Source organism: Coenobita brevimanus, chromosome 41 (genome assembly GCF_032717465.1).
Source record: "Coenobita brevimanus isolate Jiangsu-jjx chromosome 41, ASM3271746v2, whole genome shotgun sequence".
NCBI lineage: Eukaryota > Metazoa > Arthropoda > Malacostraca > Decapoda > Coenobitidae > Coenobita > Coenobita brevimanus.
Genome location: NC_136994.1, coordinates 19,471,434 through 19,498,203, shown reverse-complemented (window position 1 = coordinate 19,498,203; position 26,770 = coordinate 19,471,434). Strand labels below are relative to the sequence as shown.

The following is a 26,770-nucleotide window of genomic DNA, read 5'->3' as shown; positions in this document are numbered from 1 at the left end:
GGTAAATAGACACTTGTACACATATAGTAGAAACCTCTATCACTGCCACACCCAGCAGGAAGGTGCAAGAACAATAACTTGCTAAAACTCGGTCATTCATGTTAGTTTCTCTTCATCCATTTCCAGCTTATTCTCCATAACCTAGTGGCAGAATATGACTACAGTGGCCAGGCATCCTTTCCTTAGCACTTCCTTGTGATTAGCATTATAGTCTAGTGTTACTCTCTTGTTACAGCTCAGCATTCAAGATGGAGAGATGGCAGCTTTAGGCCAAGTTAGATTGGACAGTGTTAGTGATAAAGCAGCCTGTGATGATATTCAGGTAACACATTCCGATTACATGGCATTTGTATTGATGTGTGACTGTGTGAGTGAGAGAGAGTGTATGTGAGTGAGGTGGAGTGGGGAAGAGGGAGGGGGAGACTGAGAGTGAGACAAGGATGGAGTAGAGAGGTGTATGAGAGAAGGTGTACATTTGGGGGGAGGGGAGCAAAATGACAGGGCAACATGGAAGTGATTTGTTTGTAGCCACCCCATATAGGATTAAGGCATCTAGCTGTACATAGATAGATTTGTATTGACTGTAATTTGACCACTTTCACTGTAGTATTCCCACAAAAACAGATGCATTTGTAGTATAGTGACTGAATTTCTTAGACGTGTATTCTTGTCATGTAACGAAGCTCCCTAAACACCTTTTCTTAAGTGATCTATTTTGCTTGTTACACCTACTGTCTTCCTGTGTTACATAATCCAGTATCACCAGACTACATAAATAAGGTACAAAAGGATATTCACCAAGCATATCCAAAAATAAATTACTAGGGAAGAGTGCTAGGGAGTCTCCACCAACTAGAATACAAGTCCATGAATGACATCATGGGAGTGAGTGAGTGAGATCCAAGTGCCAGGTAGCAAAGATCAGATGGCATTGTGTTATTTGAGTTTATAGTAAGGAGTGGGAAAGACACGGCAGAAGAGAAGTAGAAATTAAAGGGGGATTTTGGGTTGGGTGAAGGATAATAAGAATTTGAATTACTTGATGTCAGGTAATCTAGGTCATTTTCCAAACATCTTACACTATGTTGTGCTGAAAGATGCAATTCTCAAGTGATTTACAGTTAATTTTCTGCCATTAAAAAAAAATAAAACTGTGATATACTTTGCTGTTTATTTACCAACTTAATTATAGGTGGATAGAAAAGTGAAGAAAATGTGACAAGGAAGTGGAAAGCAGAGTGACAAGAAAGGCCTTGATATGGGACAGACAACTGAGTATGGAGGCTGCAAGAGGACTGAGTGAAGATGTGTTAGTATCCAGATGAACACTTAGGCTCCTATGACTCACCCAGCTGAATAAAAACTGCCTGGTGTTGACTGAAATGAAGTGAGAGAGAAGACATGACAACAAGAGAGTTAACATATCGAGGTGAGGCACTGCTGTGACATGAGTTCTGTTTTTGTGACCTCGGACTCTGAACATTGACCTGATGTGCTGCAGGCTGAAGCTGCCTTTCTCCTGCAATCCACCATCCTTCTCTCAGGAACTAGAAAGGGAGTTGATAGATGTTAGTACCCTCTCCATTCCCAGGTGACTTAGTACGTTTGTTCAAAGGCTTCAACATGCATGAGTTGGCCTTGGTCATCCAGTGGCAGCTGTGCATTTTGCTTGATCTCTAGCATCCATTATATTCAATCCCTTGTCCTTGGGGTCACACACTTATGACCTGTCCCAGGTCCTTTTCAGTCTGCCTACACAATTGTCATCATCCGCTCTGCATAAACCAGGAAGAAATCAAACAATCCATGTCTCAAGCCTATTATTTAATACACCAACCACATCTATTAACCTTAACAACACCGGTAACAGGCACTCAGAAGTCAAAATATACATGTGCCAAGATATTTTAATAGATTATAGCTGTCACTCCTAGTTTTAAGCTGTGTTCCTACCTGTCACACTTTCTCCAACAGTGGTACTGTAAATTTAGGTAACTGGCAAACCATCTTTAGAAGTAGGAATGGAACCTCTAACAGGCAGTTTTTTTGTATTTAACTGTGTACAGTACGGAATAGAAAAAAAAAAAATGCATATAATGTGGATTTAATGTATGGGAACACTTCAGTGTCCTACTTAATTTCTTGGCACTTTTTTTTTCCCTTCACTTCTGAGCACATAACACTTAAAACAAGAGTCACTAGATTTAAAATTGGTAAAAAATATTTATTTGAGAACAGTGACCTTTACAATGCTGTCCACAAGGAGAGGTTGGAGGCATCATGAAGGTGTGATGTCAGGAGTGTGACCTCAGGGATATGGGACTGAATAGGGGGACTGCCAGAGACTGAGCAACTTGGAGAGCCACCATTAGGCAGCTCTGTATTCCGACTTGGAGTAGCCCAGTTCCATGAGACAAAAATGAATTGAATAAAAGCACATTTCTTTATAAAGTGAATAAATTTATCTGAAGGCTGCAAGAAAATGAGTCACTGAATTGTACTGGCTAGCCCATTCAGTAAATACACCAAATTCTCCACTGCAACCTGCACATAACTGTCTTCAGCCACACGTCACTCTGCTAGCAATACCCCAGGACTCATTCTGGTGTCTGGGGTGCGCTGCTGCCAACTTTAGGGGGACTGGTAAGCACTTCATCAATGAGTCCGATCTCCTTAGCTTCCTCCGCCGACATGAACTTATCTCTCTCCATCATGGGTACTGTGTGGTGAAAATGGTGGTATGCTGTTAGCTGGTAGGTTTGTTATAGTATACCTAATATGTTCTTTTATAAACTTCAGTATGATTATTTACAACAACATTCAGAAACAGATAAACAGATAGATGGGTGTGTGCATTATTTCAGTGGCCCCAGGCTCATTATCATTTTGAGGGATAGGAAGAGATTTGAGACATTTCCCTCCAGACACCCCTCTCCAGTGCCAGACTGATTAGCCACTGAATACCCTTATACTGTATGCCAGGATCACCAATACAGTTATGTACATCATCAACACCATGTATCATCATCATCATCAAGCATCACTGTTATTATCATCACCATCATGTATCATCATATTAAGCATCATATTCAGTAACATTCGCTAAATTAAATTAGCTGATAACAGAATAAAATTAAATCTTCATATTCAGAGGGTTAAGGCAGAAAGAATTATCTATCTATCTATCTATAGCCCGACGCCCTAATCCCGCAAAGGGTGGCCGCAGACAAAACGCCTCCAGGTCACTCTGTCACCCACCATTTGACTCCCCTCCCCCCAACTCACCCCCCCCTCCCTCATATACCTCTCAACTCCATCCCTCCACCTCATCCTCGGTCTACCCCTCCCTCTCCTTCCCTCCACCTCACCTACATACACCCTCTTAGTCAGTCTTTCATTCTCCATCCTCTCCACATGTCCAAACCACCTCAGTGTATTTCTGTGCCTTACCAACTTTCTCCAGTGCGAGTCCCGTGTGTTTGACATACAGGTTGTTCAGGCGTCCCTTCAGGCGGATGATTTCTTCAGCCTGAATTTGGATGTCTGTGGCTTGACCCTGACAGTGAAAAAAGAAATTAAAATAATTTTTAAAATCAATAGGCTTGATTGATGTGTGGATGAATGTGTGGTCCATTTTCCTCGACATGCAGTTCACAGTTCTACCAATTTCATATTTTCCCTACAGGTGTTCATACGAATGTGGTTTCTTTTTCTTATTTCTGGATCTAACACCTTCCTTTAACATAATGAAAATGAAGAAAATGGCAATGGCTATGAAGAAAATGGTTAAGTCAATGATAAATATACAGTAAAACACAGCTAATGTCTCTACGGCAGTACACCATGCTTGCTTGGATTAGCCTTGTTGATGTGGTTGTTGTTGACGTTGCAGTCTCTGGCAGTGTAATATTCATGTCTCCTCAACCCTAAAGTGCCTTCTTAGGACCTCCTTCCATGACTTGGACAATAATGATGATGCTGCTGATGATAACGACAAAGATGATGACTAATAATGAAAGGAGTGTTGTCAAACATTAATGTAGCAACAACACCAGTGCTTAACAGTGGCATTACATGTGCTCCTCCATGCGGCTGATGCACCATGATACGTGCATGTGGCAGCGAATGTCTCATGCCGGGTGAACCAGCTGCCAGGAGTAGTGATGCCATGGAACACGCCTGTCCCACACACCACGTGGCAACTGGCGGCAACACATACTGCATTGTGTCGTAGATGCCCAACCCGGCCGTCACCACACCACCAGGACTGAAACACACACACATCAGCTCTCTGCCAATCCACTCACTCAGAAGATATCTTTCTTATTATTCTTCCATCCCCTGCCAGTATTATTTAGGTCTGGACAGACTTTTCAAACTAGAGAGGATATGTTTAGCTCTGATTAATCTTTCACAAACTCACAACCCTCCTATGATAAGAGAAAAATTTGCAGCAAGTATAAACCATAAATTACATCAACTGAATTCATGGGATTAATAGGATTTACTCTGGTGCCACTGAAATCCATAAATACTCTCTAAACCCAGTCTTAATCCACAACTAAGGTGCCTCACAGCCCACCTGTTGATGTACATGTGTATGGGCTTCCGAGAGTTTTCAGACTGGAGAAAGAGCAGCTGTGCAATCACCAGGCTGGCTATGTTATCGTCAATCTGTAATACAATACTACATTAGCAAGTTGTGCAAATACAGTGTGTCTAACCCATTCACAAATATTTTTCATCATATTGTATCTACATAATCTGTGTAACTTCAATAGGGACAAATTTGCAGCTCTTCTGTCACTATACTGGAAAGAATATTCAATAAAACAAAATATAAGTGAACAGAATGAAGAGACAAAAGCAAGAAGTAAGAGGACAGACACGTACAGGCCCCATAATACAGATGATGCGTTCCTTGAGCAGTCTGGAGAAGATGTCGTATGCTCGTTCACCGTGTCCAGTCTGTTCCACCACAATCGGCACCATCCCCAATGCCCTCTTGGCCACCACACCACTTGGCTCAATCACTGGCTGCGTTCTTGCGCGTAACAAACCACTCGCCACCTGTGGAAATACTTGACACTACATTTACGAGTCACGCTTGGGTACAATGCAGTAGGGCTTGGGTACAGTGCAGTAGGGCTACCTTACATGTGATGGCACTGGTATGACTGTGGCAAAAGCGTATCTCATTACACGACTGTCCCTTAACTCCCCTATCCACCAAGAGGAGGATGGTGGAGTGCAGGAGAGGGACAGCTTCAGCCTGCAGTCCACTGGGTTCCCATTCAGAACCTGGGGCTACAACAACATTACACCTCAAAATCCTCCAGTATAGTTCTTTGCAATGGATGGCCCAAGGTATCTACTTTGGCAAAAGAAGTATAACGATAAAATGTTGTCTGCGTTATGTAATATGCTGGGTTTAGGATATCATTAAAGAATTCACCATTGGACAGCATGATTCAGAGTTCACAAGTTATTATTCATGTAAATTACGTGTAAATAATATTATCTCACCGGTGCCAGACGCTGCAGTGGCCGTAAAAGAGACATGATGATTCTGTCTTGTTAGGAGTTCCTAGATGATGTCCTCGCCCTTATATACAAGTCTTACTGTCTCCAGGAAGATGTCTGGATAAACTGGAAGATGGGTTTACACAGCAGCTTCTTCCCTGTCTGTGTACAACCCTCAGAAGAGCCTCAATGTATGTACCTTGGCTGTGTGTGTGATATAATGCTCAGCAGTCCATGTTGTCGTCGTCGCCAGCTGATTTTGTTCGGACGCGGCATTGACTTCCTGTTCATAAATTTCTTTGGATGAAAGCATTTTACATAAAAATACATTTAGCCATTTATTACTTCTCTTAGTTCTATCTACATTGCGCATTTGCATCTCATTACTGATTTGAACTGCTTATTGTTAGTGGATTATATGAAAGTCCAAGTCAAGGCCATGAAATGAATTCAAACAATGACTGAGCCAAAGCCAGCAGTACAAATCCAAATATTGTTGAACAGTGAATGTCTGAAATTTGTTAAAATCGCTAAGCCTCCTTTGGTATTGGTATCTTTCACCACATGTATCTATTTGTTTACTTATATATACATCTTTTTCTCACCCAGAGACATCATATTTGCCTACACTTTACCCGCTACATGTGTTTTTTGTATTTTTTTATTGGAATCCCGTCTCATATCAAATAAGTGAAGGCAATTTTAGATACTGGAGTGAAAATTACTCGCAAAACATGAATATGATTTAGATCCGTAGGTGACAAGGTGAGCGTGTCAACAATGGCGTTCGGTTCCAGGTGAGAGGTTGCCTTATATTTTCCATTTTTATCCTATATTGGCTTGAAGTAGCCATGTTTTAAGGGATATTATTAAATGCAGAAGGTACCGTGCCTCTAATGAGCCATAGTTAGTCGTCTAAGGGCTCCAAGTGCCTCCAAACTGCCCAGGAGAGTTGAAGGCTTTACCTGTGTTAATCCATTTTCTTCCGGCCGGGATGAAATATAGGGACTGTAATTATAAACGTACTGTGACTTTGAGGGACATTCTCGTTATCATTTTCTACACTTCTACACCTTACAGCCATACTAAACAACAATTGAATATATGGTTAAAAGGGGAGATATTTGGCACCATGTTAACTGGTACCGTAATAGGGATATCCAGCAGTCGGGTAGATCAACAGGAAAATGCCGCCCCTCCTCCTTTTTTTCTCCCCCGTCGCAAATTATGTCTTTTTTACTCGATGGTTAGGTTCAGTTAAATATTTTGAAGAGTAAGATAAAGATACCGGTAATTGCGACAAGAATGCAATAGACGAAAAGTGTCTTAGAGTTTAAAATGCCAGAAAAAGTGGATCAGAATCTCGTCATTTGGTTTTGGGCCGAAACTAATTTTACTGTTTATTTATTTATTTATTTTTTTTATCTATCTATCTATCTATCTATTGCCAGACGCCTCAATCCCGTTTGGGGTGGCCACAAACAAATCGCCTCCAAGTCGCCCTGTCCCCTGCCATTTCACTGCCCTGCTCCCAACTCACACCCCCCTCTCTCATATACCTCTCCACCCCATCCCTCCATCTTTTACTAATTATATATTTTGTACTTTGTCGTGTTCAGCATAGAGCCATTGGATTCCAGGTTAGGATCAGTGTACAGTACAGTATGTGGCTTTCATGGTTAGGTTGGGTCTTGGCAGGTTTGGGTTGGGTAATATCCATCTGTAAAGCATTGCAGGTAAATGTAGTGGTTAATTTTTACTTTCAGACCCTAATGAGGCATGACAATAAGTTTTCTTGTATAGTGTATATCTGTGTGGTGACATGTGGAGGTGTAGGAGGACTAGTGGGCCTTGGGGGTACGCCCTGAAGCCTTTGCCCGGAGTTGGACACATACAAAAATAATAATACAGTTTTCTTCATCGGTACCAATGGCACTGAGTTTTCTCTCTCTCTCTCTCTCTCTTTTTCTTTTTTTTTAATACCAACTCTTAGAAGTTAGTGATTAAATTTTTGCTTCCAGTTAGTAATATTCATAAAAATAATTGACTTCAGTGGTATTTTCTTTGCAAATTGATCTGAGGTTATTAATAAACCTGGGGAGTATCGGAAGTTGATGCCTTCCAGTTAGGTGTCGATTATGATAGAAAAGAATAACAAAAACTGAACGAATCACACACAGATAATATCGGTGGAGGTTGGGTAGATATAAACGAAAAAATAAGCAGGTTCGTTTTGTGTCGTTTATAATGGCTTCAGCATATTTACATGTGTCAGCCTTAGACACCTAATGGCAACTTTCCATGCTGCTGGATCTCTGGCAGCCTGCCTATGCTGTGCCTAATCCCAGAGGTCACACTCTGTGGCCTTGTCCCAGGTCATTTTCAGTCTTGCCATTCACAACTGACTTTCATTTTAATGGCGTATGTGGGAAGTTGTTAGGATGATGATGATGGTTGTGATAATGATAATGGTGCAGTAATAATGATGATGGTTGTGGTAATGATGATGATACTTGTGGTAATATTGATGATGGGTGTAGTAATGAAGATGATGATGATGGTTGTGGTAATAACGATGATGATGGTGAACATTATTTTATTAATTTCTTTAATTTTTTATTACAGGAGAGTGGGTGGTACATAGTTGCAGTCCATAATGAATAATCATCTCCATCATCTTGTCACCCCTGGACCCATGCTGACTGCTCAGGATGGAACATTGAATGGTAAGAATGGGGTCAACACTATGTACTGTGTAAAAAAATGTACTACAACAGTATTTTGTGTTTGTAGAGAGGTTTGACCATGCAGAAGGGAGAATGAGAGACTGACTACGAGAGTTGAGTGAGGTGGAGCGGAGGGAGCAGCTGGGGAAACCAAGGATAAGATGGAGGGATGGGGTGGAGAGGCATATGAGGAAGGATGTGCTTGTAGCTGAGATGGTTTGGCCATGTGTGGGGATAGAGAATGAGAGACTGACCAGGAGAGTATATGTGAGTGAGGAGGAGGAAGGATGAGATGAAGGAATCGGGTGGATGGCTAAGAGGGTGTATGTGAGTGAGGTGGAGGAGAGTAAGGGGAGGGGGGAGACAAAGGGTGAGATGGAGGGATGGGATGGAGATAGGCTATATGTATGGTATATGAGAGAGAGGGTATGAGATGGAGAGAAGGCAGCCACATAGCAGAGGACAAAGTGACATGGAGGTGACTTGCATATGGTGTCTGGAGATAGATAGATAATTAGGATCTATGGAGTATTAGTGGGTGTGAGAGTTTGGTGTGGCATGAAAAAATAAAGTTCAGAATGATGATGATATTTAAAGTTAATAGTTCTCTTTTCTCATTTTCTATACCCCAACACACCTCACCTGGTTGGTGATGATTACGACTAATGATAATCTTTTATGTTTACAGGTTGTAGTAACTGTCAAGCGGAAGCTCAACCCATTTGACTTGTACCCACTTTGACTGTGTTGTGGTGTCGGACCTGCCGTTGCTTGGCCTTCAGTGTGTGGATGGACTAGCGGCGGAGGGAGTGACACAGGAAGAAGCCGTCAGTTGCCTATAAATACCTCACATATGTTGACTTTGTAAAGGATGAATCAACACTTATACCTTTATTGATATAGTACTGTATTGTTGTGGCATCAGGATCGTATTGATGTGGTGGACTGCACGTTGAGGTGACCCTTCTGCAGCCCACCATCATCCTGTCAGGGCATAGGGAGTTGAGGGACATATGTACCAGTGCCATCCTGTGAGGGCTTTCCACTCCACTACCACTGCACTCATAGATTAAGAAATAACATAATCATAGATCCAAGTTGAGATTGTGCGTATTTGTGTCACTGTGTTGATTCATCTTAATGTGATCCATCTTGTACTTTTGTTAAGCTTTTCTGTCTTGGCTGATTTGCTGCATTAAGTCTTTGAAGGAACACTCCAGCACTATGGTGAGTCATAACTTATTTTTATTTACAAGTATACTATATACGGCATAACTTTATTTAGCCAGTTATTAGTACAGTATATGTATACAGTAGTAACTTTGTTTGTCAGGGTCTCATTATTGCTCAGTTTAGCACACCATTCTAGAGCACTGTAGATAGCCACCTCTTAAGAGTTAAATCTGGCCCTCATTCAGCTGTAATGATTTAAAACAGCAACTTCATGAAATTTTAAAGAATTAGTGTGGTGACTAGTATCAAGTGCAGCGTACAGCATTTGATATCACAGTTGAAATAGTGTTGCCTTGATTCCGACTTAAGTATAACCTGAAAGTAGGATTATGTAGATGGATGTAGGTTATCATTGTTGGCCCCTTGCTTACCTGAATTTGAACTAGTGGACTGCAGGCTGAAGTTGCCCTTCTCCTGCTGTCCACAATCCTCCATTTACGGGATAAGGAGTTCAAGGGTTCTTATAACCAAGCAAGGGAGTTGCCAAGTCATATCAGTGGCACAGCGAGAGGGAATCCTTCTCCTATACAAACAGCATTAGGTAAAGGAGGGTTGATCAATGTTGTGTAGACAGTTGCTGTTACATGTCATTTTCACTGCAGTGGTCATTTGGAGGTAGCACTGGGGAAGAAGCTTTGACCTGCTTTTGACATCATACAGGCATTACAGGTGGTGATGGCAGGAATTAACCCAGAGAATTAGGACAGGATACGTTTCTCAGTATCTCCACTTACAATGCCCCACCAGATATAACCCTCACCAAATAGATGGCCTTGGACACCTTTCATTATACAGTACAGGTACACATCCAGGCAGTTGCATCCTAAGTGGTGACATACACAGTACAACCTTAATGTGATGTTGCCTTCTGTTCCTCCCTGGACATTTTCCCCCCTTATGAAGGGAACTTACCTGTTCCCCTGATTGAACAGTTGTTTCTCCAAGGTGTGACTTACCTATTCTCTTTATGGATATGGTTTCCTTATAGATTTGTTCTCCTCATGGAGCTCTTCTCATGATCCCAATTCGCATGACCACCTTAGCTGTACAAGAAACAGTGGACAGCATCTGTGGTCATGGCTTTACCATCTTGGCTTTGAGAGACAAGGCAGACCTAACCCTTTTTGTCATATCTCATTATCACAGTACCGGTGTCTGCTTCAGTGCCCAAGTCCAAACACATGCAGCCTCACCACAAATCTAACCCAAGTACAGGCATAATTTCTGAACTGGATGCTTTATAACTACTGTAGAAAAAATGTGATGTATCTCCTCCCCAGGTTTATCAGTCAGCCTGTGTGGTATCAGAAATGGCCTGTATCCTCTTCCTCATAAGTGTCTCAGTTAATTCACTCGAAGCAAGAGTGCGTTTTGGGCTTTATGAAATCCTTGGTGTTTGCCAGGTAAATGAGGTGTTTGTATACAGTACTTTAGGTATGCACGACCCATGAAAGATTGGTGGGGATGTTTATTTGTCTGTTGTATTGTTCAGTTACAAATGGCCCAACATAAAATGGTGGGGATCTTACGGAAGTGTTGTGTGGAGCCAGACAGCGTGAAGACAGGAACAGGATGAAACAGCAAAATTCAGTGGGAAAATAGGAAGCATAATCAGGAAAATTTATTAATTGACAGTAATACCGGTAGAGGCGAATGGTAGTTGACCATATAATGAGTCTTGAGTTTGGTAGATTGTATAAGAAATTGGCAACTGGGGAGTATTACTCATTTTACTGAGACCAGTAATATATAATTTATTGGCCTTACAAATGACCTCTGATAGTGAAGAGATCAAGGAAGACTCCCCTTTAGTTCAAAAGATGTTTTAATGAGTAAAATCAGTCAACTGGTGGTATCAAGAATAAACCTGGAAGGACATCTTTGGATTGAAGTGCTTAAGGAGTAATGTAAAATTACTGGTTTCTGAATACTGCTATCCAGTAAAAGAAAGAAAGAAAAAAACTAACAGTTTTCTCTTTTGTTTCAGGTGGTGGATTCCTTCATCCTTTCCCTTACACCTTCCATCACCTGCCTTTATTTCCTCCATCCTCATCCTTGTCCCATTGTCCTGTCCTTGTATTTGCAGGTCCTGGATGTTGCAGCCTCTGATGCTGATGCCAAGTCACCAGCATCATCACCAACCTTCCCCTCAACACCTCTTTCTCTCTTCCACTGTGTGTGTGTGTGTCCTCTCTTGCCACTGTTCTATCTCCTGTGCGTATGTGTGACTCCCTCATCCCAAGTCCTTACCTCCTTATCCTAAATCCTTTCCCTGGTGTGTATGTGGGTCCCTTATTCTTCCTCCTGGGGTGTGGAGTGGTGGGGTCTGTGGGGGGAGGGAGAGGGAGGGCTGGGAGGGGGGGGCATGGGAGGGGGTGGGTAGATAGGAACCCGGGGACAGTATGTCCTCTCCCTGATGGGTCGGGGAGAGGGGGGGAGAGGGCATTCTGCCCCTTCTACCCCCCCTTCTCCTGTGCTTCCTCCTTCTTCTCACAGCTTGAACTCTTTCTCTTCCCACCCTGGCCAGCTCCAGGTTCCCCCCCCCTCCCGGCACCCACCAGCCTATGGTGTCAGTAGTGGTGGTGGTGGTGTGGCTGGGGGTGAGTGAGTCTGTGTGTGCAAGGCTAACTGTGGCCTACCAAGCACACACAGGCCTCACTCACCCCCAGCCACACCACCACCACCCATGACAGGGTAGGTCAGTGTGGTGGGGTGAGCTAGTGTTGAGTGGTGTGGTGGTAGTCCAGTCCTTGGGCCTACCACCACCCCCTCTCCCCCACTCAACACTAGACCACCTCACCACCCTGCCTGCCCCACACATGGCAGGGAAGGCCAGTGTGGTGGAGAGAGTTAGTGTTGAGGGTTTGGTGGTGGTGGTAGTACTACTGACTACTACTAGTAGTAGTCAGTAGTACTACTACCCCCCCCCACCCCCCCCACCCTCAACACTAACTCTCACCACCACACTGGCCTTCCCTGCCAGCTGGTGGGTGTTGGGTGACCTGAGCTGGTCAGGTTCACCACCATTCCACACACCACTGTGTGAATGTGTCCTCCTTCCTTCCTTACCCCTTTCCTTACCTTTACAGCTGCAACGCTAAGGAACTTTATTTTCTGCAGGTAACTATAATATATTACATTGTACTCCATTTTGCTGTGTGTTCCTTCAAAGATATGTAACAATTGTAATGCTGTATGAGATGGATGAAATAAAATAAAATAATGTATTGTACTTTATCTTTTACTTAACCAACTGGGGAACAGAAACTTGACTAATGAAAAGAGATCTGAGAGTAAAAGACAACATAAGAGAAACAGAACATGAAGATACTTAAGAAAATAGACAAAGAATAAATAAAAGGTAAAGAATATCTCAGAGAAAAGGTGAAGAGTACTTAAAGACAAAGAATACATAAAAGACGAAGAATATGTAAAAGACAAAGAATATGTGAAAGACAAAGAATAAGTAAAAGACGAAGAATAAGTAAAAGGCGAAAAATACATAACAGACAAAGAATACATAAAAGACAAAGAATATGTAAAAGACGAAGAATATCTCAGAGAAAAGGTGAAGAGTACTTAAAGACGAAGAATACATAAAGACGAAGAATACATAAAAGACGAAGAATACATAAAAGACGAAGAATACATAAAAGACGAAGAATATATAAAAGACGAAGAATACATAAAAGACGAAGAATAAGTAAAAGACGAAGAATACGTAAAAGACGAAGAATACTGTACATAAAAGATGAAGAACTCTCCACCACACTGACCTGACCTGCCAGCTGGTGGGTGTTGGGTGACCTGAGCTGGTCAGGTTCACCACCACTCCACACATCACTGTATGAATGTGTCCTCCTTCCTTCCTTACCCCTTTCCTTACCTTTACAGCTGCAGCAGTCAGGAACTTTATTTTCAGCAGGTAACTATATTACATTGTACTCCATTTTGCTGTGTTCCTTCAAAGATATGTAATAAATGTAACGCTGTATGATGGATAAAACAAAATAATGTACTGTACACTATCTTTTACTCAACCAACTGGGGAACACACAAACTTGACTAATGACAGCAGACCTGAGAGAACAACACATATGAGCAATTGAACAAAAAAGCACTTAAGAGAAAATACAAAGACTGGTAATATGGTGATGCTACAGAGAGTACAGACTATGAATGGACATCGGCATGAAATACAAAGGCACCGAAGTAAAAATATGGAATTAATTAATACTTTATTTAAGCACTGATTCAAATTTCTATTAATATATAGATATATATATACAATTGCTTATTCGTTTATGCATGTGCTTCAGAGGACACAAAGAAATGGTGAAAGGAGCATTCTGAAGTTCCTCTTTTTTTTATTTTTTTTTTATTTAATGCAAAGAAGGAACCAAAGGCCAGGAGCCTGCAAATTGTTCCCTCCAAGAAAAAAACAAAAACAAGAGAGTCAAATTCAAGAACCGTTCATACTGAGATGCCTGGACACCTGGCATTTGAAAGACTAGAGATCACAGGCAGCAGGAAATACAGACAAAGGGAGACAGTTCCAGAGTTGACCTGTTGCATACATGAACGACTGGGAGTATTGGTTAACTCTTGTTTTAGAGAGCTGGACAGAAAAGGGATGAGAGTTTGTTAATAGACGGGTGCTACATGCCCGTTGCAGAGGTGGAGGGATGCAAGCAGACAGTTCAGACGAGCAGTGACCATTGATGCAGTGATAGAAAAGAGATAAAGATGCAACAGTGCGACAAAGATACTGAGGTTGAAGGGAACTAGTAAGACGAGGAGAGTTACTGAGACGAAAAGATTTTGACCTCACCTTGTTGAGAAGTGCTGTATGTGGGGAGCCTCCCCAGACACGTGAGCTGTACTCTACATGGGTGAATAAAACCCGAGCATAAAGTCAACAACCGTGCAGGGGTAAAGAAGGTACGGAGTCAGCTTAGCACACCTAATCTCTTAGAAGCAGACTCTACGAGAGGTAATATGTTCTTTCCAAGACAAATCCTGAGAGATTGAATTGATCAGCAAAAGGAGATGTGCTGAAGTGTGGGGAATTACAGAGGCATAAAATGGATGGAACATAGATGCTGAACATACAGGAAAGAGTTGTGGACAAGTTGAGAAGGGAGGTTACGCTCCACAATCAGCACTGGATTTATGAAAAGACAAGGGAAAGTGGACGCCATAACAATAGTGGGACAGGTACAGGAGAAAATGCTGAAGGGAAATACGAAGATACATCACTGCTTTGCTGACCTGGAGAACATCTATGAAAGAGCACCAGGAGACACAGTATACTGGGATGATAACGGTTCTGGCGCATTTCATAACAAAGATACAAGAAACGTTTAATGGTACAAGACTACAGTGGACACTCTATGGAGATACTGAGTAGTTTAGGATGTAAGTAGGGTAGAGCCTTAAGTGCTGAGTAAGAGATCAGTGCAGAGGAGCTGTGGGAGCTCTTATTGACTATGCAGAAGATTTTGTGGCAATGGCCTAGACTAAGAAAGGTCTACAGGAGAGGATTCTGAGGTGGCAGGAAGCACATGAGATGGGGGAACTGAGGGTGAATGCAAGGAAGAATGTGGTAATAACAGTAAACTGGCAGGATGGAAGACAGACCCAGCTCAAGTATGTATTCAAGCACCTGGAAAGAATGGTGTTGGAAGTAGGAGAACAGAAGTGGATGTTCAGGAGAGTGTTGGTGGCTTCTTAAATACTGACCTCATCAACCTTTCCACTGCTGAGACTACTATAACATTATATTCCAGCAAACTCAGACAACTGTAAACCCTTGCAAGGTGTAGAAGCTTGAAGTGGGACCATAATCAGGTGTCTGGTAGTAAGATTAAAATGGAATACATATCACTTTATAAGTGTGGTAGAGGGGTAGGGAAAAACCAAAGGGTGGGGTGGAGAGGTATATGAATGAAGGTAGTATGAGTTGGGGAGAGTATCCTCGAGGTGGAGGATATAAAAAGATTCTTTGTGAAGGAAAGGGGAGTTGGTGGAGGGGAAACCACATGATGGAAGACAAGGTTTCATGGAGGGACTATGTTCACATTCCTGCCATGATTAAGGCATATAGTAACAGAGAGACAGATAAAGACAGATAGATAGACACACAGACCTCTTAACTTCTCGCTCACCTTTTTTTTTTTTACACCATACTATACTTCTTACTCATCTTCCTTCTCTCCTGATTCTGCCTCGGAGGATGAACTTGACGCCCAGGGTGACTCTGTGGACTGTTCAGCTTCATCATCATTCATCTGTTCTTCACTACATTGTTCTCTTCTTCCTTCATCACCACCATCATCATCATCATCACCACCACCATCACCATCATCATATATAAGGAATGGCCACATGGGATCTAACACACACCTGAAGCAAAATATACGGTATACGGAAATGTGCATGAAAACAAAACACCGCTTTGCAAAAAATGTGCTGCACAAAAAATTATACAGGGTGCTATAAAATAACTGTACAGTACCAAGAATTAGAGTGGCTGATATACACAGCCCTCTTCAAACTAACTTGGCCTAAAACTGCCTTCTCTCTATCTTGAATATCGCATTGTAACACTAGACGTTGCTACTCCTCACCCTGCCCTAGGGTGGGAAAGGAGGTCCGGATGATGATGATGATAACGAACACCAGAGTATGATGCTAGTTGTGAAGAAGTGCTATGAAGAGGATGCAGAACCATAGTATTGTCCCACTGTGCTAATAAGCTACACGAAAAAAGCTGCAGAAGGAATATATGTGCCAACTTAGGGTAAATGTAATACAGTCAGTGTGATACTCTTCTAAGATGCATAGTTCTGTGGTTAGGCTCCCATTGTCCAGAACACTTCTGGGTATGTGGCTCAGCTATACCCACAGTGTTATTTATGGGTAGTCATCCAGCATCAAATCCCATTTTACCCCACACAAACAAGTGTGTAAGGGCCCAGAGGTAAATTACTTGGTGCTGACATTTTGGGTAAGAGTGACCAGCCTCACCTGCCCCATATGGGTACTACTGTATATGGGGGGAGGGGGAACTCAAGTTGCCTCTTCAGGATTAACACCTATGGTCAGTACTGGACTGCATTATTCACAATGTCATTACAAACTGCACCTTACGCGATGTACACTTTTTTACTCTAACTAGGTTGAAAACTGTCATCCCTCCATCTAAGAGGTGTACTAAGAGAATTTGGTTCTTGTTACAAAGATGTGCTACGAAATGGAAGTCCTGTAGTAAAGCTGGAAAAAGACGAGAATCTGGTTTACCTAGGTCAAGAGGGATTTCTAACATGGTGGCCCTGATATCACATTATGTGATACTATCCCTTAACATTCATTCATTTTTTCAAACTCCCTTCCTATATCCAAAAAGAATTATGATGGACCACATGACATGGGTATAACTTTAGCCAGCACTCCACTGGGTTCAAGTTCTGACGAGCCTGGGGCCACAACTACATACCTGAACTCAAATGTAGGAAGAGGCCTGGTTAGGTAAAGCTTGTGCAGCCTACCCAACTGATTCATCTGTCCTTGGGATAGTGTGAACCGGAAGATGTTCTGAAAATTCAGAGTATGGGGTTGGGATTGGTACAGTTATTGTACATACAGGCAACCCCCCAAATTAACGGGCCTGAAATTCACAGCCTCTGCTTTTACACGGATTTTTCCCCCAGTAAAAATAATTTGCCCGGACTTATTTTGGCCATACCTATTTAATGATTATTTGTTATTAAAGTTGTTATATGGTACTTCAGTATATATTTGTGATATTTTATGGTGTGTTCTGGTTCCAGATATGGTGTTGAAGGTCTGTTCAAACTGCCACATTGTTGGTATCAGTCATCAACAATAAAATTAGCCTTTATTCTTATAATCATACCCATTCACAGGTTATTTCTTACTGAAGTAAATTGTCCTGTACAGCAGAATGGTACAGTATATATCATTGCTGTTTTAAGCCGGTTTTATGTTCCTGTGATGGTTTCTAGGGGCTTACAAGGGTTATAAGATACTGTAGGGGCATTTCAGGGGGATTGCGTTAAAATAAGGCCAATTTCCAAATTCAGGGGGTCTGTGTTGGGGGGAGGGGGTGTTGCCTGTATTTCATCATTGTAAAACAGTACAGACTTTCCTCATATAAAGTCAAATATGCATTCCAAATTATCACAACTTTCTTCTTACAAATGGTACTATAAATTTGGTGCTGGAGAGGGGCACCTTCATGTGGTGGCACTAATAACGAAGGAGGACAACTTCAACCTGCAGGCCACTGAGTTCTCATTTCAGATGAACCTGGGGCTATAACTACTACTATTATAAGCTTGGAGAAAGTATCAAATCAGCATTTAGGCAGCAGTCAAACTTTACTAGGTAATTTTTAAGTGACTTTCTAAACAATCACGAAAAAGAGCTGTCAAACAAAGGGGAAGGGGTGGGAGGGTGTGTCCCCCCCTCTCAGATTAAGAATTTTGGGGGGAATCCAGTTCATGTTTTATTTGGAGGGGATGGGAGATGACAAGATGGAGTGATGGTGTGCTGAGATATATGACAGAGAGGGGTGACAGTTGAAGGGAGGGTACCCAAATGGTTGAGGACAGGGCGACATGGAGACGACATGTTTGTGGCCATCCCTTATTGGCTACAGACAGACAGACAGGAAGACAGATAAAAATGGATACATATTCCTATACCTACTGCTTCCTGTGCCCTCATGACATCATATCTACACACACACACACACACACACAGTGAGTTGAACCTGCCCCCTACCCACCTGTAACAAGAAACTGGCATGTAACAGTTCAGTGTTGGTGAAGACAACTCTCAGTCCTGCCTGCAGCAGTGCTCTCACAAGTATCACATGACCAGCAACTCCAACTTTGTTCCCTATACGCACTACTGAGGGGTGATCTAACAGTCTGGGGATCTTGTTACTGCAACACAAGACAACATCATGTTATACTCTTTTTACTCTAAGTTGGCCTAAAACTGACATCCCTCCACCCTGACTGCCAAACTGTATCAACTGATTAACACTAGAATAGGGTGCTAGTTGTGAAGAAGTGGTACTGAACCATGTCAAACAACTTACAAAAGGACAAAAAATCTGGGGGAGGTTAAGGTGAAAGGTCTGTAGTAAGAGTATTCCTGGTACTTTATAGGGATGCCTTCAAGTGGTGGCCCCAACATGACTCAATGCCTCCACTGCCTGCATATAACAAACATCCAACTCTCTCCTTAAGGATGGGCTGTAGGAGAGGGATGTGTTCAGATGAGCCTGGGGATGCCACTACAACTGCTACAAATAATATTCTTAGTCCTATTACTACCACCAGCCACACAGTGAAATAGGTACATGCTAACTTGAGTTGATAGGAAGGGTTGACAAAGAGATGTGAGGCCACAGGAGAGATGCAATGCCTCTTCCTAAGCTCAGTCACTTCCGTCATGGGGTATCAAACTGCCTGTTGGTAGCAAGAACAATGTGGGTGCTGGAGTGAGACAGGTGCCTTCACACACACAATGATATGACCAGGCACCTCCACTACCTGGCTAAACAAACATTCCTCAACTCCTTCCCTTAAAAGGAGGATGGTGGACTTCAGGGGAAGGGCATGTTCAGCCTGCAGTCCACCAGGTTGACATCCAGATGAACCTGGGGTCACAACAGGAATACTGTGGCAGGATATTGAAAAAATCAAGGGCAAACTCACCACCCACACTAACCATGTGATATCTGTGACACTGTTTTCAATGATTTCTGCTCCAGTTTATGGAAGAGGATGATTTGGTTAGTGTGCTTTTACCTTCCTAATCCTCTGCATCTGATCAACTGCTGCAAAACTTGTGAGCCTTACATGCACACTTTGAAGTTTGCTTTCTCTATATTTGATTCTGACTGGTTTGCTTGTATTTTTTAAAACTTCATACACTAACCTGGGTTCATGATGTGGGTTGCCAAAGGGATGTGCGGCCACAACAGGGATGCAATGTTTCCTGCAAAGCTCAATTATCTCTGTTGCAGGGTTGTATGCATTAATCTCCACCATCACAGCTTCCGGACGACACACGGCACCTGAAAAACCACCGATTGGAGTGAAGTCTGTGGAAACATGATCCAATCCAGCCTTCCTAGCCTCTTCCATCCAGTGGCTTACATTAAATCTTATTCCTGCAGATACTGAACCATTCATTTCAGCTTTGTAAGTGTCCCTTGGTAATAAAGAGGAAGACTGTGGGCTTTATCTAACCCTTCCACCTTTGTTTCTCCTTGAATGATATCATTTGGAGACATCAAGTGACCTATAAGGTATGTAACCTCAATCAACAGGTCATGTAATGACAATTGGTTATGCAACAATTTTCTGATGCAAGCAGGGAGACAGGCCTGTATTCTCATCAGTCAAGAAAGCTCCCTTACACCTTTTCCTAAGCGATTTATTTTGCTTATTACACCTTATTGTCCTAGTCTGTGTTGCACCAAACCTTCCAACACAGCATACTCTGCATCAATAAAATACCATACAAAAGGGTATTAACCAGCCACGTCTAGAAATAAATCACTAGGGAAGGGGCACTAGGGAGCTTCCTTAATCATATACAAGCTTAAGGGTGGGAGTTACAAGGCAAGGAATGAGTCTCCCTGGCAGCTACACCTGTTTCACTTTAACTTGGCCCAAATTCTCATTCCTCTGCAGTTAATTTTGCACAGCTCAGTGATGGAAAAAGACAATGCCGTGGCTCTACATCCTTTCCATTGCACTTCTTCATGACTAGCGCCATATTCCAGTGTTAATCTATATGGAGAAGTCTGTGGTCTATTTTGGGCTACTGAGAACTGAAATGATAGCCAAAGAAAGTGAAAAATTGCTGTACCTTTTAGAACACATGCAATCTGATCGGCACTGAAGTGTTTTAGACCCAGAGCATGTGCCAGACCATCCATCAATACCTGAAAGACATTATTATTATCATTATCAATATTTTTATTATTAGTTACTATTATCATTATTATTATTTTATTATTATTATTATTATTATTTTGCCCCGGCCTCCTATACTCCTCATGGGGCAACGTAGGATTAGATGATGGATGGATGGATTATTTTTATTATTATTATTATCATTGTTATTATTATTAGCATCCTTATAATCATTACCTGCCATCACATCAATATCTTAGAAATTATTATCAGCTATTATTATTATTATCAGTTGTAGTAGTAGTAGTAGTAGTAGTAGCAGTAGTAGTTGTAGTAGTAGCAGTAGGCTAGTAGTACCATCGTTATCATCAACACAAAGGGTACCATAGATACTGTAACACTGACTGAGCAATTCCTTCAACAAATAGAAATCGAGTTACACAATATTTGAACCACCCCTAAGGACTCACCATTCTCTCCATGAACGTCCACACAGCGCGCAGGTCCTCGGTGATGCAGTCTGGGGTCACGGTGAGGTAGCGATTGCCGCCATCACGCCGCTGGAACAAGTCCCTGACGTGTTGCAGTCTGGGGGTGGTGCCATCCGGACCCACCCCATACAGGGTCATGGGGTCACTGCCTGGCAAAGAAAGACATCATCATCATTATCATCATCACCATCGTCATCATCATTAATATCATCATTATTATCATCATCACCATCATCATTATTATCATCATCACCATCATCATCATTAACATCATTACTATTATCATCATCGTCATCATCAATCCTGCCCTAATTACCACCTAAAAACAGGGTGAGGTAAGAGTCAGGAACAAAGATAATTCACAATCATCTATCTATCTACAGCCAATAAAGGGTGACCACAAACAAATCACCTTCACGTCGCCCTGTCCCCTGCCATTTCACTGCCTTTCCCCTCAGTTCACACCGGGCCTCTCTTGCATACCTCTCCACTCCAGCCCTCCATCTCATCCATCATCATTCCAATGCCCAGTTGTAAAACCCCCCTCAACTCTCATCCCATCCCTCAAAAGAATGGCAGACTGCAGAAGGGCAATTTCAGCCTGCAGTTCACTGGGTTCACTTCCTTAAGACAAGCCTGGGACCATAACAAATTAGTTTTCTCCATGGGGTGAATAAGTCAAGGAAATTTATCAAGTACACACCATATCAAGTTTATCAAGCACACACCCATACAACAGGAAATTGCAATACAGAAATGACCAGCAAATAATACACCACTAGATACTCATATGTGGCAGTATCTTATGTGTTGAACGGATGGCTAAGTCTGCTGGTGTGGGCATGGGTGTAGGAAATGAATAAATGATACAGGGTAGATACAGTCTGAGCCATGGACAACACAAAAAATCCCCCGGTAGTGTGGACAGAAGCATTATGAGCCACCCTGTATTATGAACAACTTTTTAACGTGCCGTACCTCTGAGTCCAACAGGATTCTCTAAATAGACGAGGTCGAAGGGATAACCGAGCCAGTTCTTCAAGTGACGCAACTCTGCCATGATGATTTCAATGTCCCCAGGTACTGGTATCTGTCGTGGAGGGAGGCTGTCATCGCTATCAACATCAACGCCATCATTATCATTATCAATCATCATCATCAATCACCACCACCATCTCGATCACTATCAGTCACTGCCAATCATTACAATTACCGTTATCATCATCAGTGCCATCTTTATCGTTATCAATCGTCATCATCAATCACCACCACCATCTCGATCACTATCAGTCATTGCCAATCATTACAATTACCGTTATCTTCATCAGTGCCATCTTTATCGTTATCAATCGTCATCATCAATCACCACCACCATCTTGATCACTATCAGTACAATTACCGTTATCATCATCAGTGCCATCTTTATCGTTATCAATCGTCATCATCAATCACCACCACCATCTCGATCACTATCCGTCATTGCCAATCATTACAATTACCGTTATCTTCATCAGTGCCATCTTTATCGTTATCAATCGTCATCATCAATCACCACCACCATCTCGATCACTATCAGTCATCACCAATCATTACAATTACCGTTATCATCATCAGTGCCATCTTTATCGTTATCAATCGTCATCATCAATCACCACCACCATCTCGATCACTATCAGTCATTGCCAATCATTACAATTACCGTTATCATCATCAGTGCCATCTTTATCGTTATCAATCGTCATCATCAATCACCACCACCATCTCGATCACTATCAGTCATCACCAATCATTACCATCATCATTACTAATTATCATCACAAATAAATCATCATCATTATCACTATCAATCATCATCACCAGTCACTGCCATCATCATCATCATCATCACCATCAATCATCATCCTTAGTCATCACCATCAACATAAATCACTACCAATCATCATCATCAATCACCACCATCATCACTAATAACCTCCATCATCACCAATCACTGCCATCATCACCACCAAATTCATCATCACAACCAAATTTCCTGTCATCCTGCCCCTCATCAGGCTGCCTTTTCTCCATTCACACCCCCCCTCTCTCATCCTCCACTCCATCCCTCCACCTCATCCGCAGCCTCCCTCTCCACCTCACTCACATACACTCACAAAGCCAGTCTCTCATTCTCCATTTTCTAGCCAAAACATCTCAAAGTATTCCCCAATTTTGCTACTGTTATTAAATGGGCCAAACACTCACTCATTCACCAGCCAAGCCCCTGGAATCCCTGCTCACACAAACGCATTTCACAGCATTTCAATATCATCAATCCCAGACTTACCGATGTTGTGATGAAAAAATTGTGCTTTCCGAGTTGCTTCTTGTGTGCGAATCTGATGACGTGGTAAAGACAGTGCTGTGGCAGTTGTCCATACGTCGGCAGCTCAAAGTGGCAGCAACCATGTCTTAGGGTCTCGTGTAACTGCTCGTCAAATTCAGCGTGAGACTGAAGAAAAATAAATAACTAAATAAATATATACATAAATACATAAACAGGCCACAGCACACCCCAACCACCTAGTAATGTGTTGTGCAGTGTGTCCAGACAACTCAAAATGAATGGATTTTGAACTTGGCTCTCAATTATCTCGATTTCATTTTTTCTCAGAGGGAATAACTGTGCAGGCTTCTAGCATTTGGTTCCTTCTTCCTTGCATAAAAAAAAAAAAAAAAAACTGGGGCAAGATTTTCATGATGCCATCCTTCTGGCAGCCCTTACCCAGTACCTTAAAGGATGTGAAGGAAAATGAAATATGAGAATAAATAATCTTCTCACCCTCAATTTTATAAGTTAGTGAAGTATAATAATAATAATAATAATAATAAAAATAATAATAATAATAATAATAAATCCTTCTCCACCAACTGGCCTCCACACCTAACGAGTCCAAATCCAGGAAACGGATTTTGGTTATGGCATCCCCCCACAGTACGCAATTAATAACGCTTCGGTGGCCTTGAAGATGAACACAAACCAAATGGCTATATACTATGCTGCTTCCATGTGAATTTGAACACATCTAATAAAAAACTACCATACGCTACTACTGAAGGGTCTTGGTAATTTGGGTAGCAAGTCATTTAGGCCGTACCCTAACCTAACTTAACCTTACTTCAGCAACGTCATCTTGAAGTTTGGTTATTTCAGCTGTTTGGGCCGTTAAGCAATTTGGCCGTTTGCCAGTTGGACATTAAAGCCTAAATGACTTACGGCTTAAACGACCAGGAACGGAACTGAAGACTGCCCAGGTTTGGTCTAGAAGAGATTAGATTTGGCTGAAAATCCGTTCTCCCAACATTCCTCGATGAGTTTTAAAGCCATATGATGGAAGTTTCTATGAGATGACACAAGACTCGAGACTGGGTATGGGCAGGAAATAATGCAAAAACGAGTGATTTCCCATATGCGTGGTCAAAATCCATGGAAAGCTGCTTTGTGAACTAGGAATTCTGAGGCTGTATGAACGTATAAAACTGCTTTGGGAACTGGGAATTCTGAGGCTGTATGAACGTATAAAATTGTTTTGGGAACCAGGAATTCTGAGGCTGTATGAACGTATAAAATTGCTTTGGGAACTGGGAATTCTGAGGCTGTATGAACGTATAAAATTGCTTTGGGAACTGGGAATTCTGAGGCTGTATGAACGTATAAAATTGCTTTGGGAACTGGGAATTCTGAGGCTATATGAACGTATAAAATTGCTTTGGGAACTGGGAATTCTGAGGCTGTATGAACGTATAAAATTGCTTTGGGAACTGGGAATTCTGAGGCTGTATGAACGTATAAAATTACTTTGGGAACTGGGAATTCTGAGGCTGTATGAACGTATAAAATTGCTTTGGGAACTAGGAATTCTGAGGCTGTATGAACGTATAAAATTGCTTTGGGAACTAGGAATTCTGAGGCTGTATGAACGTATAAAATTCCCCCAAAGCATTACCAGCACCAGCACCATCTTTCAAAATGTATCAAGACAAGCCAGTCAGTACGGCCATGTGCCTACTGACTATTATACACGAGTTTCCAAACCATCTACTTTTCATTAAATATTTTCTGGTTTCAATTACTAACTTGGTGTTATTTTCTACGCTACATGGTCACTAAATCACCTACTGAAAATTGAAAAATAAACGAATCTTAAAAATCAGCCACATAATTACTGCTTCCGCCTAACCTAATGCATTAAAATACTGTGGTTAAAATCTCAGGCTAATTGAAAAAAAACACACACACCTCTGAACTGACCCTGGTACTGCAGGGGTTAACCTGAGTATGCTTTTGTTGCAATATACTTATTTTGATGGATACACTGAATATGAGTGTCGACAATCGACAACCACTCCATTCCAACCAAAAGAACTATGCCGTGTTGACCCTTAATAACTCAATAGACATTAACAAATTACACCTAACCTACCTCTGTGATGTGCATTCCCAAGACGGGCATCCCAGACTTGTCTGAAACACGTATTTGGTGCGTCATTCCAGGCGAGAAAACGGGAACACATGAAAACGTGACCTTCCCCCCGACGCCATGTTCAAGCGGTGGCAGGTGTAAACTGGATAGAGAAAATTCTGTATATATTTCTCAAATAACGTGTAAAAAATAATTATATAATAAATCATACTACAAACCTGTATATTTTATTGATTTACTGTAAACGTTTGCTGTTTTACCAATAAATGAAATCTGGATCTCTTACCTAATTGCAGAGGATAGTTTGCATTTCAGGACCTCTCTGTGCCCTTTTCTTGTGCACTGGTATACATAATGTGCTTATCCATGCATTTCTATCACTTACCAATTCTTTGAACTTCCATACCTCGTCTTCACACACATTCAGTTGCTATTCAGCCATTATTTTGGCATTTCATATTTGCTGAAGAACCTCTAGCATGAGTTCACACATTCACTGGGAAGACCTATTCATTCCATCTTTCATAACGTCAGTATAAGCTCTTTTTCAGCCACGGAGGGAATTTTCAGTCTGGACGAGTATTGGCCTTCCTTAACCCTTTCACCCAAGATATTTCCCAACCTGAATATTATCTGGTGGTAGTAAGAGCAAAGTATACCTATCTATCCATTCAACCCAGTATTGGTCCATAGGGGTTCGGGAAGTGACTGGTTCCTCATCCTTTAGTGGCATTATGTGTACAGTACAATGAAACCCCAACTGACCGAAGTTAAACCTTCTTGAATCACCATAATTCATAGACGACCTTGCATGGAAAATTAAATGCATGCCACAGAATTAATACACTGCATCGTACACAGCAGGAAGACCCCCCCCCCCTTGATTTCCGTGCTAGCATCAGAGAACTGAAATTGATGTGGCCGAAGGAGCTGAAGCCACTCCCTGACTGTACCCATACATGATGCTGAAGGAAGGAATATGAAAAATTAGCACCAAACCCTCCCCTCCCCAGGGAAATGATGCTGGAGATGCCTTCATGAGGCACCAATATCCTGTAACTAGGCTGATCCATTACCTGGCTAAACAAACTCACCTCCTTCCCTATCCGTTACCTGGCTAAACAAACTCACCTCCTTCCCTATCCGTTACCTGGCTAAACAAACTCACCTCCTTCCCTATCCGTTACCTGGCTAAACAAACTCACCTCCTTCCCTATCCGTTACCTGGCTAAACAAACTCACCTCCTTCCCTGTCCCATCCTCCAAATGAGGACAGACTGCCCAAGACGGGCAGCTTCAGCATGGGGTTCCTGTTTCACAGAGATTGTGGCTAAACTAATACTATATTGTACTTCTGTGACAGTGATACCTTC

At 42.0% G+C, this 26,770-nt stretch overlaps 2 protein-coding genes across 2 annotated transcripts; both read right to left on the bottom strand.

Moving 5' to 3' along the window:
• Window positions 1-1,682: 1,682 nt before the first annotated feature.
• On the bottom strand, window positions 1,683-5,763 carry ClpP (Caseinolytic protease proteolytic subunit). Its single transcript, XM_080270508.1, has 6 exons — window positions 5,527-5,763; window positions 4,894-5,070; window positions 4,583-4,674; window positions 4,075-4,267; window positions 3,451-3,556; window positions 1,683-2,719 (listed from the first exon to the last, which is right to left on the bottom strand). The coding sequence occupies exons 1-6, from the start codon at window positions 5,560-5,562 to the stop codon at window positions 2,598-2,600; spliced, it is 726 nt and encodes a 241-aa protein (XP_080126634.1). The 5' UTR covers window positions 5,563-5,763; the 3' UTR covers window positions 1,683-2,597.
• Window positions 5,764-9,170: 3,407 nt separating this feature from the next.
• LOC145397559 (aldo-keto reductase family 1 member A1-B-like) lies at window positions 9,171-25,490 on the bottom strand. Its single transcript, XM_080270630.1, has 11 exons — window positions 25,398-25,490; window positions 23,261-23,425; window positions 21,913-22,024; window positions 20,914-21,083; window positions 20,397-20,472; window positions 19,458-19,596; window positions 18,295-18,454; window positions 16,981-17,078; window positions 15,684-15,887; window positions 13,544-13,562; window positions 9,171-9,233 (listed from the first exon to the last, which is right to left on the bottom strand). Exons 1-11 carry the CDS (start codon window positions 25,461-25,463, stop codon window positions 9,171-9,173), a joined length of 1,272 nt encoding a protein of 423 aa, XP_080126756.1. The 5' UTR covers window positions 25,464-25,490.
• Window positions 25,491-26,770: the final 1,280 nt, after the last annotated feature.

Excerpts from the sequence above, each read along its gene's own strand:
- ClpP (XM_080270508.1), bottom strand. The coding sequence starts at position 5,562 with ATGTCTCTTTTACGGCCACTGCAGCGTCTGGCACCG. Across the intron at positions 4,268-4,582 it reads ATACACATGTACATCAACAG|TCCTGGTGGTGTGGTGACGG; the intron begins GTGGGCTGTGAG and ends TGTGTGTTTCAG. Across the intron at positions 2,720-3,450 it reads ACTCGCACTGGAGAAAGTTG|TACCCATGATGGAGAGAGAT; the intron begins GTAAGGCACAGA and ends TTCACCACACAG.
- LOC145397559 (XM_080270630.1), bottom strand. The coding sequence starts at position 25,463 with ATGACGCACCAAATACGTGTTTCAGACAAGTCTGGGATGCCCGTCTTG. Across the intron at positions 23,426-25,397 it reads TGGGAATGCACATCACAGAG|TCTCACGCTGAATTTGACGA; the intron begins GTAGGTTAGGTG and ends ATTTTTCTTCAG. Across the intron at positions 21,084-21,912 it reads GAATCCTGTTGGACTCAGAG|GCAGTGACCCCATGACCCTG; the intron begins GTACGGCACGTT and ends TTTCTTTGCCAG.